The sequence below is a fragment of the Carassius auratus genome, chromosome 36, assembly GCF_003368295.1.
Source record: "Carassius auratus strain Wakin chromosome 36, ASM336829v1, whole genome shotgun sequence".
NCBI classification, from domain to species: Eukaryota; Metazoa; Chordata; class Actinopteri; order Cypriniformes; family Cyprinidae; genus Carassius; species Carassius auratus.
The window spans coordinates 7,554,976-7,567,841 of record NC_039278.1 but is presented as its reverse complement, the minus strand read 5'-3'; the positions used below and the strand labels follow the sequence as shown (position 1 = coordinate 7,567,841).

Here is a 12,866-nt window from a genome sequence, read left to right as displayed (position 1 = left end):
ACTAAACATTATTTGTATTCGTTATGCTAACCGAGAAACACAATTCTCTTTGTGCTTGTTTACCTTTGATATGGTGCAAAGTCTCAGCTTTCAAATTCTGCCAATTTCAGCATGAAATCCAAACGGCAGATGATATTTTGACGCTCTTTCTGGAGACGTGACAGATGACCGTTGCGCCTCACGTCAAGCGTCAGTGCAGAGTGTACGTGAACTGATCATAAAATAACTTTCAGTGCGTGGGCAATAAAAACCTTAGATCAAAAGATCTTCTTTTGTTTTCCACAGAAGAAAGAAAGTCATTCAAGTTTAAAATGACATATTAATTGGTGAAAAAATTATGACAGAATTTTTATTTTGTGTGCACTGTCCCTTTAAGTATGGACGGGATGCTTACAGATACACAAATGCCATATGGCTGCTTGCCACAATCAACCCATCAAGTGTATGATCCACATGCTATTTGCAGACAGGTTCAAAGTTCAGCTTTGATTACAGCACCATCGTGACTTACTTAACAAAGTGTTGTATTTTGTTCATTTTTTACATCCCTATAGCTTCTGTCAAATCATGGCATGCTCAACATGACTCTAAAGGGAAGTGAATGCCGCAGAAAAACACAGGGAAGTTCAGCCGCTACATTGTGACTTTATTTCCTTCTACAGGCTAATACAGAACTGCACAAATGATTGCACAAACGGAGGCTGTGCAAAGAGGAAGACATGCTGCTTGTAAGCAGCCCTAACATTATTGCATCTATCGGCACATCACAGTCTGACTCTGACTACAGTCACAGAGCAACCCACAATGACTGATAAAGGCTTCATCTATTCCAGAACACCAACGGGTCAAACAATAGACTGTCACTAATTACATCTGAGATCATTAATTGCTAAAACCGGCAGGCTGTCTGATCCCTAAGACTGTTCAAATGAGGAAATCAAACAGCCAAAGTGCTTTAAATAATGCCAACGCTGGCTGTGGGACAGAGGAGGAAACGGCACCAAAAAAATGCAGAAAAAAAATGCTAATAGGCTGAAAGAGAAAGAGCACGCATGTGGAACCAACCACTTGATTGACTGGTAAAAAAACAAAATAGATGCTATATTGCGATAAGAAAACAGTGATTAAAACTAAAACATTAAGCATTTTCAGTCTATTAGAAGTAAGAATTTGTCCTTTAATGGCTAGATACAGTGCAGTGTGGTTTAAAGGTGTTGTAAAAAAATGCATTTATTTATTGTTTTCTTTAAAAGCCATCATTTATTGACCATTTTTATTGGGATGAACGGTATGTTAGATGTCTTATTATTAGCCAATAAATGTAAATTTTTAACGTTAGCGTTATTTGTCAGATATGACAATTATATATGATATATCCAAAGAGATTTAAAGGTCAGTCATTTTAATTGGCTCTAAGTAGGCTACAATTCTTTATTTTCTACAGTTAAGGTTTTAAATAAAAGCAGCAGGTGGGTTTGATATAGTTTGAAGTGCTGAGCCTTGTGATTTTATAATAAGGCTTACAAAAATGTATTATGTCAACATTTTGATATGTTGGTTATCAGCCAAAATATGAATGCAGTCAGTCTTATATTTTTTAGCATCTCTCTGACCTTGGTTTTGCTGTCAAGTTTGATGACAGTCAAAAATGTGCATGAATTGGCCAAATTACACATTTTGACAAGTAATAATAAGAGTTATGAACACCATTACACTTGAGATGTCCACATCCAATGGCATGGATTGACATCAAATCAGTTTTGATCCCACTGACAAATACTGACTGATAAACACAGTTGTTAATTTACAGAAACGTTCACTTGTCTGACTTCAGAATGTTGCAGGAGCTCAAAAGAGTCGTTTTGTTTTTTCAGTTTCGATTCATTAAATACTGCGGTGATGGTTTATACTTGCAGAGTTTTCAATACAACAGTAAAAAAATGTATCTTAAAAGAAGAGAAGCTGATGCCTCGCATGGCAACATTAAAAAAGATAGCCTTTCTATCAAACCATGAGCTGTCAAAGTTTCAATGCATTCAAAAACCTAAAGTGGTTGACCACATCCACCCTCTGACTAAGTGAGATAACTAACCAGTCATAAACACAGGCGGCACAGAGACAACCAGCTCATACAAACTAAAACAGACTGTAAGCTCTTAATCTGTGGGACTAGCCTGCATTTGCATAGTTGCAAGTGCATAGTTATTATTTATACAAGTCTTCTGCAGCATTGTGCATGCATACACACATACATAGCCTACATACTTTACATTACACGATATCAATATGTAAAACCAGCATTAAAGGCTACCAAAAGCATTTAAATGTCTGACAGCTTGCGGAAAGCAAGTTGCCGATCAGGATCTCAAACATTTCGTGTTAAACACAAGGTTAAAATGCCGTGGCTCTCGGTACCTGTGAATCGGAGAGGTGCAGAGGCGCGTCTCGTGCTGTACTGTGAACGGGCTGCGCTCGCGCTAGTCTCGCTGAGATCTGTGACGGCTCGTTCCTCCGGCTGACCCAGTCTCAGAGCGCCCCTGACGTCACAGCGCCTCTGCTGCCCTGCGCCAATCAGATGAGAGAGATCGCTGACTCTCAGGTAATGGGGCGGGGTTAAATCTGTTCGAATCCGTGTTCCTAGAATTCGAATTTATAGCCGTATTTATCTGATATCTTTATTCCTCAGAGCTCAGGGCTTGCGGATGAGGAAATTTGTTTAAGAAAATCCCTCTTTCCCCAATAAAAAAGCAAATGCAGTAAAATCAGTAATACTGTGAAATATTCTAATAATGCATTTGAATATATTTTAATGTGCAATTTATTCCCGTGATGCAAAACTGAATTTTCAGCATCATAACTCCAGTCTTCAGTGTCACATGATCCTTCAGAAATTATAACATGCTGATTAACTTCTAAAGAGAAACATTTATTATCAATGCTGATTTATTTATTATTATTATTATTCTTTTGTAGTAGGCATATATATATATATATATATATATATATATATATATATATGGGATTTAGATTTAGACATTTAAAGTTGCAAGGTTAGTTTTATATTTAATCAGACAGTATTTTTAGATTTTAAAATTAATAAAATTTAAGCTTTGCTGTTTGTTCAGCTATGGCAGAGATGGTTTTACTAGTTTGTACCTGTGCCCAAAACAACGGTTAATAAAAGAATAAAGACATTCCGCCACCTTCTGGTGATAATCATTTTTTACTTAATTTACAGGCCTGCTGGTTAACACCTTAACACATGATTGATATTAACATATAGGTTTAACTGTTATACTATTTGTAATTTAAAGGTAGTATTACAAATGTAAGTAGATGTTAATGGTTAGGACATAAAACAGCACTGTCAACAAACATATCTTTGAACTAAATCACGAGTGAACTGTCGTGTGACGCTGAGCCTGTAGAGGGCGCTGTTCTCAAACGGCACATTCGTTAACCCTGAGTGTGTTTCGTTAATGCGCTCAGTTGCCTGGTGACGCTAAAGCGATGCTCGGCTGTTTCCGGTGTCCTGTATCACCCAAAACAAGTTTGAAACGGACAAATCGCCGTCTGTGCTTTTAAGAACAGCGCGCTTGCTTGTCATCCAACATCTGCGGAAGGGTTTAAAACCCCTCACTATGTAATAGAGCACCTTTGGACGGAGGATCATGGACAGTTACTCGTTCGTGAGGGTTGTGGGGAAGGGCAGCTATGGGGAGGTGACTCTGGTCAGACACAGGTCAGACCGGAAACAGGTGTGTTAACGTTAATGACGCACGCCTCTGAGACCTGTGCAGACCGCTGCTAATCAGTGACACTGGTTCATTTCTTTAACTAATTACCAAGCTGAACTAATGACTTTTTTTAAGCATTAGTTAATAACATACAGTCTGTAGTTGTTTTTACTGATGGAAGTTAGCCTCTTCTATCTAAGTGTGTGTTGTGTGAGTGAGAGAGTTTCATTATGCATATTTTGGGAAAAGCCTTGGGATTTTTAATTACTTTAAAATGTGTTTAATATTGCTTGTACATAACACATTTATAACTTCAGAATCAGAATGATCATAGACGTTCAAATACAGATATTATGAAAAAATATTCATGCTGTCAAACTATTAATCGAATCCAAAAAAGTTTTCGTTTACATAATATATGTCTGTTTATTGTGCACTGTTTATTTATTCTGTATATATAAATACACACACATACAGTATGTATTTTGCAAAAAAAAAAAATATGTATATAAAAAAGTATAACAAATATAACAAAGTAGTTTTCTGAAATGTATACATGCATATGTTTATATCTATATATACATAATACATATTCACAGCACACACTCATACATTATGTAAGCAAAATCTTTTATTTTGGATGCGATTAATCGCTTGAATAAGCTCAACCTGTTAGAAATAAAGTATGTTTTTAATGTTATTAATATTAACTTGTTTGATTAATTATTATAAAGGTAGCTGACATCCTGGTTTGTGAGTTGCTGTAAAATTATTTCTATAACTATTCTGAACAACTTTTTTTTTTCTTTAAAGTTCTTTAAATAAATTAAAATGTAATAATCTTACATACAGTTTTTATGACCATATTAATGAAGATATTACATTAAATATTAATTATTTATTATGTATTTGACTTTTTTGCCATTTTTTTCATCACAAAGAAGGAAGTTGTACTGTAGAAGTGATTATTAAGAAAAATATTAAAAGAAAAGGTCTCCAGCACTAAAACTCTTTCTTTCATACTTAATTTTTAACTAGATATTGTTTTGTGTGTGCTGTGTTGCATACAAAAATAAATAAATAGGAAAAAAGGGAGTGTGGACCTTTTTGATTCTACTTAACAAAAAAACAAAAAAAAAGTAAGTTTTTACAGATCTATGTAACCTGATTTGGTAGTGTGCCGGGGTTTCTTCTTATTTAATTTCAGTCAAACTTGATATTGTAAATAAAATGTAAATGATGGACTTGAGGTTTGGTACATATGATTGCTGATACGATCCATTCCTTCGTTTTATGACAAACTTTACCGCATTTTCTTAAAATCAAAATTCCTGTCTTTTCTTAATGTGCAAAGTTCTAACACAGTATTTCGTATCGGCAGTATGTGATCAAGAAGCTGAACCTGAGAACGTCCTCCAGACGTGAGCGGCGAGCCGCGGAGCAGGAAGCCCAGCTCCTCTCACAGCTCAAGCATCCCAACATCGTCACCTACCGGGAATCATGGGAAGGCGAGGACTGTCAGCTGTACATCGTGATGGGCTTCTGTGAGGGGGGAGATCTCTACCACAGACTCAAACAGCAGAAGGGAGAACTGCTGCCTGAGAGACAGGTTGTGGAGTGGTTTGTTCAGATTGCTATGGCCCTTCAGGTAAGTCACTGGCCTTCTGTTCTGTCTGAGTCTTTAGCTGAATGATAAAGCCCTTGCATTTCTGTTGACTGTAGTATTTACACGAGAAGCACATCCTCCATCGAGATCTGAAAACGCAGAATATCTTCTTGACCAAGACGGATATAATCAAAGTGGGTGACCTGGGCATCGCACGTGTCCTGGAGAGTCAGAACGACATGGCCAGCACTCTGATCGGCACACCTTACTACATGAGTCCAGAGCTGTTCTCCAACAAACCGTACAACTACAAGGTACTGCATGGACACAACTCACAATGACCATCAGTCTGTGTCAGTACTAGTGTCTGGATCAATCTGCACTCTATCTCTTCTACTGCTTTTGCTATGTCACATATTGAGGCTATGTTTTTCACCCCAAAATTAAAAGAAGCAATTTTCGGAATTTATGTTATGTTGTTGTTGTTTTTATTTGACAATTAAGCACATTCTCTGTACTAATTCTAAACATATCAATGCAAGTTTGTTTAAATAAGAAATGTTTTGTAACAAGTTCTTTTGGTCTTCCTTTTCATCAAAGAATCCTTAAAATGTATAACCATTTCTTCTTAAAAAAAACAACAACAACAACAAAAAATTGTTAAGCCGCACGACTGTTTTCAAATAATAAGAAATATTTCTGGTGCATCAAATCAGCATATTAAAATGATTTCTGAAGGATCTGAAAAAAACTGGAGTAATGATGCTGAAAGTTCAGCTTTGCATCGCCCTAATTAATGACGTTTGAAAATATAGAATGATCATAAAAATATTACTCAACGTTACAGTTTGTTATGTATTTTTGCTCAAATAAATGCAGTCTCGGTGCGCATAAGAGACATTTGCTAAAATCTTTTAAAAAATCCTCCCGACTGCAAACTTTTGAACAGTGGTGTACTTATGTATTATATTTTTATGAGTGCTGTCAAACGATTAATCGCGATTAATCACATCCAAAAATAAGAGTTTTTATTTACATAATATATGTGTGTACTGTGTATATTTATAATGTATTTATAAATATACACGCATACAGTATATACTTTGAAAATATTTACATGTTTTTATGAGTATATTTATATATAATATAAATTATATTAATATAAATATACTCATAAAAACATGTAAATATTTTCAAAGTATATACTGTATGCGTGTATATTTATAATGTATTTATAAATATACACGCATATGTATTTATAAATATACACGCATACAGTATATACTTTGAAAATATTTACATGTTTTTATGAGTATATTTATATTAATATAATTTATATTATATATAAATCCAGTTAATATAGGAACATAACATATTTTTCTTAAATATATAGATGCATGTGTGTATATTTAAATATACTTAATAAATATACACAGTACACACACATATATATTATGTAAATAAATACTTTTATTTTGGATGCGATTAATCGCGATTAATCGTTTGACGGCACTAATTTTTATTTTAACTGTAAACGGTTACATAATGCTGGTATTTTAATGCTGCTTTAATACTGTAAAATGTGCTATTTTATAGTCATTTATTAATGAGAATTACTGGATTTAGAAAAAAAACTCTCAAAGTTTTAACAACAAAATCTTTTTTTTTTTTCTTCTATGAAACATTACCTTCTTTTCTTTTCCTTTTGGGGTGGCCTAGATATTATTTTGTATTTTTTTACCCAGATATTTTGTGCTTTCGATATTAAATCATTAGTTTTGTTTGTATGCGTTTGCAGTCGGACGTGTGGGCTCTGGGATGCTGCGTGTATGAATTGGCAACTCTAAAGCATGCTTTCAATGCAAAAGACATGAACTCTCTTGTGTATCGGATCGTAGAAGGGAAGGTACATGAATATATTTGTCATCTGTTTCACTGAAATATCTTCATGCATCAGATTTAAAGAGCTGTCCATTCATAACAGCACTAATTTCATCCTCCGAACATTATTAATCAGTGTTTAATGTTCAGCTGCCCCAGATGCCGAGTAAGTTCGACCCCCAGCTGGGAGAACTGATCAAGCGGATGTTGTGTAAGAAACCAGAGGACAGGCCTGACGTCAAACACATCCTCCGACAGCCGTACATCAAACAGCAGATCTCCATGTTCTTGGAGGCCACCAAAGAGTATGTGCACTTTCTCCTGATTTTAAAACCAAAAGAAAAATCTTGAAATAGATTACAATGAACTGTCCTGTTACCGATCTAACAGGAAAACTGCCAGATCACGGAACGATACAGCAAACAGCAAACCGAAAACTGCCCAATCAGATGCCTCAAACGAACCAAATCATGACAGTCTAAACTCAGAGATCTCAAAGTCCCGAGGAGGAACGGTAAGACGTCTGCTGAGAAGTCTTCAGTGCCTCTGTGTGTGGTATTAATGTCATGATCTCAGTTCATCTGGTTTCCCACATTTCATAGGTTGAAGAAAACCACTCAAACCGACAAGAACCCTGGAATGTTGCAGTGGAAAAAGTGGTTCCTAACCCACACCTGCCATCTAAATCTCCAAGTCGGGACGTTAGTAACTCAACCGGTCGATTTACAGCAACCATTAGCAATATACACATTGAAATCCAAACCCAGAAACAGAGAAAAGCCAAACCCAGCAGCCATCAGAAACACAAGCTGCCGTCTGTGAGCAAGAGGAGAGAGAAAGAGGAGAAAGGAGATCTGGGTCCTCCTCAGACGCACCCTCTGAAACACATATTAGGTGACGGCAGAACGGAGGATAAGATGTCAGCGGACGGACTGAGATCTCAAAACTCATCTACAGCCAAACTCACCAAGAATCTAAGCGAGGAAAAGGCTCTTGATGTAAGTATGGACCTTAAAGACGATACTATGAAGCTTCTGCAGGAGGCAGGGATGGAGGACGTCCCGCGTGAGCAAATTGAACAACATCACAATGCTGAGACAAAGCCGGAGAGCCGAAGAACTTCATCAGATACTGATGATAATCGTGGCGGCGCTTGTGTCCTAAATGATGTTCCCACTGGAAGTTCAGCTGAGGAGAGTGAGGTACGTTACTGTGACGGAGCCCGTCAAAGCTTCTCTATTAAAGTCCCTCTTACGCTGATGGACATCAATATATGTTATGATCTGGGCTAAAAGAAAGATTTAAAGGGGTAGTTTATCTAAAAACTTAATTATTGTGTTCTAAACCTGTATGACTTACTTTGGAGCATAAAATAAGATATTTTGAGAAATGTCTTTGTGTGTTTTTTACCCAAACGATGGAAGTCAGATGGGATTAAAACAGTTTGGTTGCCATTATTCATTTAAATAACTCCTTTTACGTTCTGCATAAGAAAGTCATGCAGGAACGACGGGGGTGGGTAAATCACGAGTTATTGAATTATTATGCTTGTCTTTACTCTAATATTCGTCATATTCCAGGGAAGTTTAGACTCCACGGAGAAACTACTCAAGCCCGTTCCTGTCATTTTAATGGTAAAATACTGGGGTACATTTATTTACCGTATTTTTCGGACTATAAGTCGCACCTGAGTATAAGTCACATCAGTCCAAAAATACGTCATGACGAGGAAAAAAACATATATAACTCGCACTGGACTATTAGTCGCATTTATTTAGAACCAAGAGAAAACATTACCGTCTCCAGCCGCGAGGGGGCGCTCTATATCTTCATTGTTGACTACAGGAGAACTGAGCAGCATAGAGCGCCCTCTGGCGGCTGGAGACAGTAATGTTTTCTCTTGGTTCATTTCTCTTGGTTCATGTCAAATTAATTTTGATAAATAAGTCGCACCTGACTATAAGTTGCAGGAAAAAAAGTGCGACTTATAGTCCGGAAATTACGGTATGCGTGTATGTATTTATTTATTTGCTTGCTTGCTTGCTTATTTGCGTTTTTGTTTAAATAACTCGTTTTATATTATTCAAAAATTATTATAAAATATGAACTTTTTTGTTAATATTATTATTATTATTATTATTTTTATTAAATCCTTTAACACCTGATAGTAAAACCCAGGTGTTTTTTAAACTGGTGATACAAATCAATCATTATTTTATTGTTGTTGTTGTGGTATATTAACCCAACTCTATTAATTAAACCATTTTAAACATGATTCCTGAACACATTTTAGGAGCCGTCCAGTTCAGAGAGCTCTTCAGCGCTCTCAGATCAAAGCAGAGCAGTTCTTCTGCCCACTTCCTCTTCTTCTGATCCATCCGTGTCACGTCAGCGCAGGCAGAGGAAGAAAGTCAAGTCCCTCGATGACCAGAACAGTCAGCCAGTGAGTCGGATCTAGAACTCGATGATAGCTCCAATATAAAAAAATATGTTTTTCATCAAATAACTAACATGAACCAGACGTAATTCAGTTACTTTTGATATCATTACTGTGGTTTATGTTTAGGTCAAAGCAGTGCCAAGACCTCTGCCGCCTCTTCTGGAAGATGTCCTGTCAGTAAACAGCCACTCGGAGAAAAACAGCCCTTCCAGGCTCTCATCGTCTACCAGGAATGTTCCAGAGCAGCAGGTGAATCATTACAGACTGTACTATGTTAAACTGCTGCATACAGTATATCCCTGTAAAATTGCATGTGAGATTACATGCATTATTTCTTTTAAACAGTGTGTTTGAAGCTGTGTGTCTGTAAGGCTTCAACTGAGTTGTTTTCTCTGCTGCTGCTGTTAACAGAACTCAGTTTACTTACAGAATCGTCTACTGTCAGCCAGGGAAAGGAGAAGACTGAAGCAATTACAGGAGAACTCCAGACAACAAGGTTTGTGGTTCAAATGTTTCAAATGAAACAGTGTACCGGCACAAACCGACCAGAACCAGATGTAAACACACTTTAAGGATAAGGAAGAATGATCACATGTAGATTCATTATCATTAACTAATATCATTAAAAACATTTTTTTTGTTAAAACTACAAAAGTTATTCTGTCCAGAGAAGTTAGTGATTTTCTCTCTCTCTCGTTCTGATTTTTTTTCTTTCTTGGATTTACTTTAAGGACACTGACAGCAGCTAGTAAACTAGGCACTTTAAGACACAATGCATGGATCCGAAATAATGATACACGTCCCCAAATTGTTTACGTTCAGTTAAGACTTAAGACAGAGAGGTTTTTAAGGATAATATCCAAGATGGGTACTTCGACAAAATTTGATTGTATTTGTTTGTTCAAGTGCAAGAAGACACAAAACTCGATTCATTGTGCATGGACTGTGAGACACGGCTCTCTGTGCGGGTGCTGAATCAAGTTATTTTGCATCTTTTTGAGCTTGAATGTTTAAGTTTTCAAGGTTTAATTGTTTGCTCAAGTGCAAGAAGACATGAAAGAGAACTCAATTCAGAGTACTTGCAGTTCTTATGCATCTTCTTGTAATTGAATGCTTTAAAACGTAATATTTTTTTTTCTTCTCTTAAATTATTTTCTGGAAATACTGAAGATGAATAAGACCATATTGTGATTTAATATAGGACTATTCTTTTGACACAAATACAGTCAATATGTATGCTATATTTCAAACTGTTCACATTTAGTTCAATTGAAGGGAATCTGACTTTAATTCTGTAAAAAAAAAAAAAAGTTACCACAAGAGCAATAACACCCTTTTGGTGGATCGAAGCGAGACTTTGCTGCATGTGTGCATGTGAATGCATGAGAGACCGCAGAGCTGCCTACAGGTGCTGCATACATGAACTCAGCTGGAAGGTGATTTTGGACAGATTCACCGAATGTGATTCCGTCGTTTCTTTTCTTTGAAGCTGCGTCCGCTGTCCCCTCGTTAGACGGCGAGCAGACAGACCATGTAGACTGCACAAGACCTGAAAGCACAACTGCTGAAACGAAAAAGGTACATCTGATCCTTCTCGCTGACTCTGGATGGACTGTCCAACACTAACAACTTAAGAGTATGAACATTTTTAAAAGAAAACTCTGTTATCATTTATTCATGACATTTTCTTCTTCTTCAGAACTTAAAACATATTTTATGTACTTACTGTAATTGAATGGAACCTGCACAGTATCACACTATTTCTGGGGCATGCAAACATTCTGCATGCGTTCATAACACAGATGGCCTTCTACATGTGACGTTTTTTATATTTTGAGAAATAAACAGGACTTTCTATAGATGATGACACTAACCTAAGAATGTCAGTTCTTGGCTTCTCGGTCAAAGGGGCTCTTATGTGGACTGTTTTGGTTCTCTGTGTATCAGGAGAGGATGTGCTCATGGAGGCAGTCTGACGAAGATGAGTGTAGCTCCTCCACCAGCTCCACTGAACCTTCAGAGGGAGACTACAGAGAGAGGTAAGACCTCCAACTGATTTGTAACATTTCTAGAGTCAATATTTGTTCTTCACATCATTTCCTGCCATCTCTCTACTTTCCCTAAGTAGAAGTGACAGAAGGCCACTTTCTTCTTTCTCACAGAAAGCGTGAGACCAGTGAAATGCAAGACTTGGTCCAAATGATGACACAGACATTACACATGGATGCCAGAGATGCATCATTAGAGCCTGATGAGACACGATGCCACTCTACTCCGCTGCCGGAGTTCAAACTAAACAGGAAGTACAGGGACACTCTGATGCTTCATGGGAAATCCAGAGAGGGACAGGGAGGCTTCCCAGGTCATAATTCTGGGATTTACCGTTGTATTATTTTAAGTAATTCAGCATTTTTAGCCTGGGGACAGAAGCTATCATCATGTTTCTGATGTTGTGTTTTCAGACGACAGCACGGGTCCAGCAAAGGTCAGGAGAGTGATGGAGCACTTGCGTACAGATGTGGTTAAAGGACTCGGGGTGAAGCTATTGGAAAGAGTCCTGGACATCATGCAGGAAGAGGATCAAGACAAGAGAGAGGCATGTTGGCTAAAGTCTCGTTGTACAGTGCATTAGAAATAAACAAGAGTCTATACTTAGGCCATTGACAAAAAAAATACCACATAAGAGATTTGTGCTCTGCTTTTCTATCCAGAACTTACTGCAAGAGCAAATGGGGGAGGAAAAATATAAGCAGTACGCGATGAAAGTCCAACAGCTGAAGTTCTTTGAGGACGTTGCATTCAAAGACTGAGCCTCCTGCACACGAGGGATCTCTCGTCAAACACTGATATGCCATTACTGCTGAAGACCAGCAGACCTCATGCTCTTAAAAGATGTAGCACTTCGTTGAAGCCTCCTTTCAACAATCACTGTTACTTTTAATGCTTTCGTAAATGTGTAGATAGAAAGGGAGTTAAACACCAGATTTGCAAAAAAACAAAACAAAAATGCTGTTATCATGCACCTTTAAAATACATAAAAGCATTATTTTAGGATATTGTCTTTCTATTGGAAATATGGACCTATGATAGCGATCTTGAATCTCAACTGTTTTTCTATCTTTATGAAATGTATATTTATATTACGTATGTTGTAAATCAATAAGGAATGATTTATAATAAATGATATATTTAGGAACCTTGT

The 12,866-nt window shown here is 36.9% G+C and overlaps 2 protein-coding genes across 6 annotated transcripts in view; one reads left to right on the top strand and one right to left on the bottom strand.

The window, feature by feature from the left end:
• The window catches only part of LOC113055118 (calcium/calmodulin-dependent protein kinase type 1-like), a 49,558-nt gene extending 47,026 nt beyond the window's left edge, over positions 1 to 2,532 (bottom strand). The window contains exon 1 of one of the 3 annotated variants that reach the window (XM_026221114.1): positions 2,416 to 2,532. The gene's annotated coding sequence lies outside the window, so the exon portion shown is untranslated. The remainder of the gene's footprint in view (positions 1 to 2,415) is intronic. The other 2 variants (XM_026221115.1, XM_026221113.1) reach the window with 2 other exon arrangements.
• A 975-nt stretch (positions 2,533 to 3,507) lies between these two features.
• LOC113055115 (serine/threonine-protein kinase Nek4-like) lies at positions 3,508 to 12,812 on the top strand. 3 transcript variants are annotated; one of them, XM_026221110.1, is made up of 16 exons: positions 3,508 to 3,758; positions 5,119 to 5,385; positions 5,460 to 5,657; positions 7,142 to 7,249; positions 7,375 to 7,529; positions 7,615 to 7,738; positions 7,827 to 8,426; positions 8,805 to 8,858; positions 9,518 to 9,667; positions 9,791 to 9,913; positions 10,094 to 10,160; positions 11,154 to 11,242; positions 11,612 to 11,703; positions 11,827 to 12,026; positions 12,127 to 12,260; positions 12,376 to 12,812. In XM_026221110.1, the coding sequence occupies exons 1-16, from the start codon at positions 3,672 to 3,674 to the stop codon at positions 12,472 to 12,474; spliced, it is 2,547 nt and encodes an 848-aa protein (XP_026076895.1). In that variant the 5' UTR covers positions 3,508 to 3,671; the 3' UTR covers positions 12,475 to 12,812. The 3 variants fall into 3 exon arrangements, with proteins under 3 accessions (XP_026076895.1, XP_026076894.1, XP_026076896.1); XM_026221109.1 differs by having other exon boundaries at positions 10,076 to 10,160; XM_026221111.1 differs by lacking the exon at positions 8,805 to 8,858 and having other exon boundaries at positions 10,076 to 10,160.
• Positions 12,813 to 12,866: the final 54 nt, after the last annotated feature.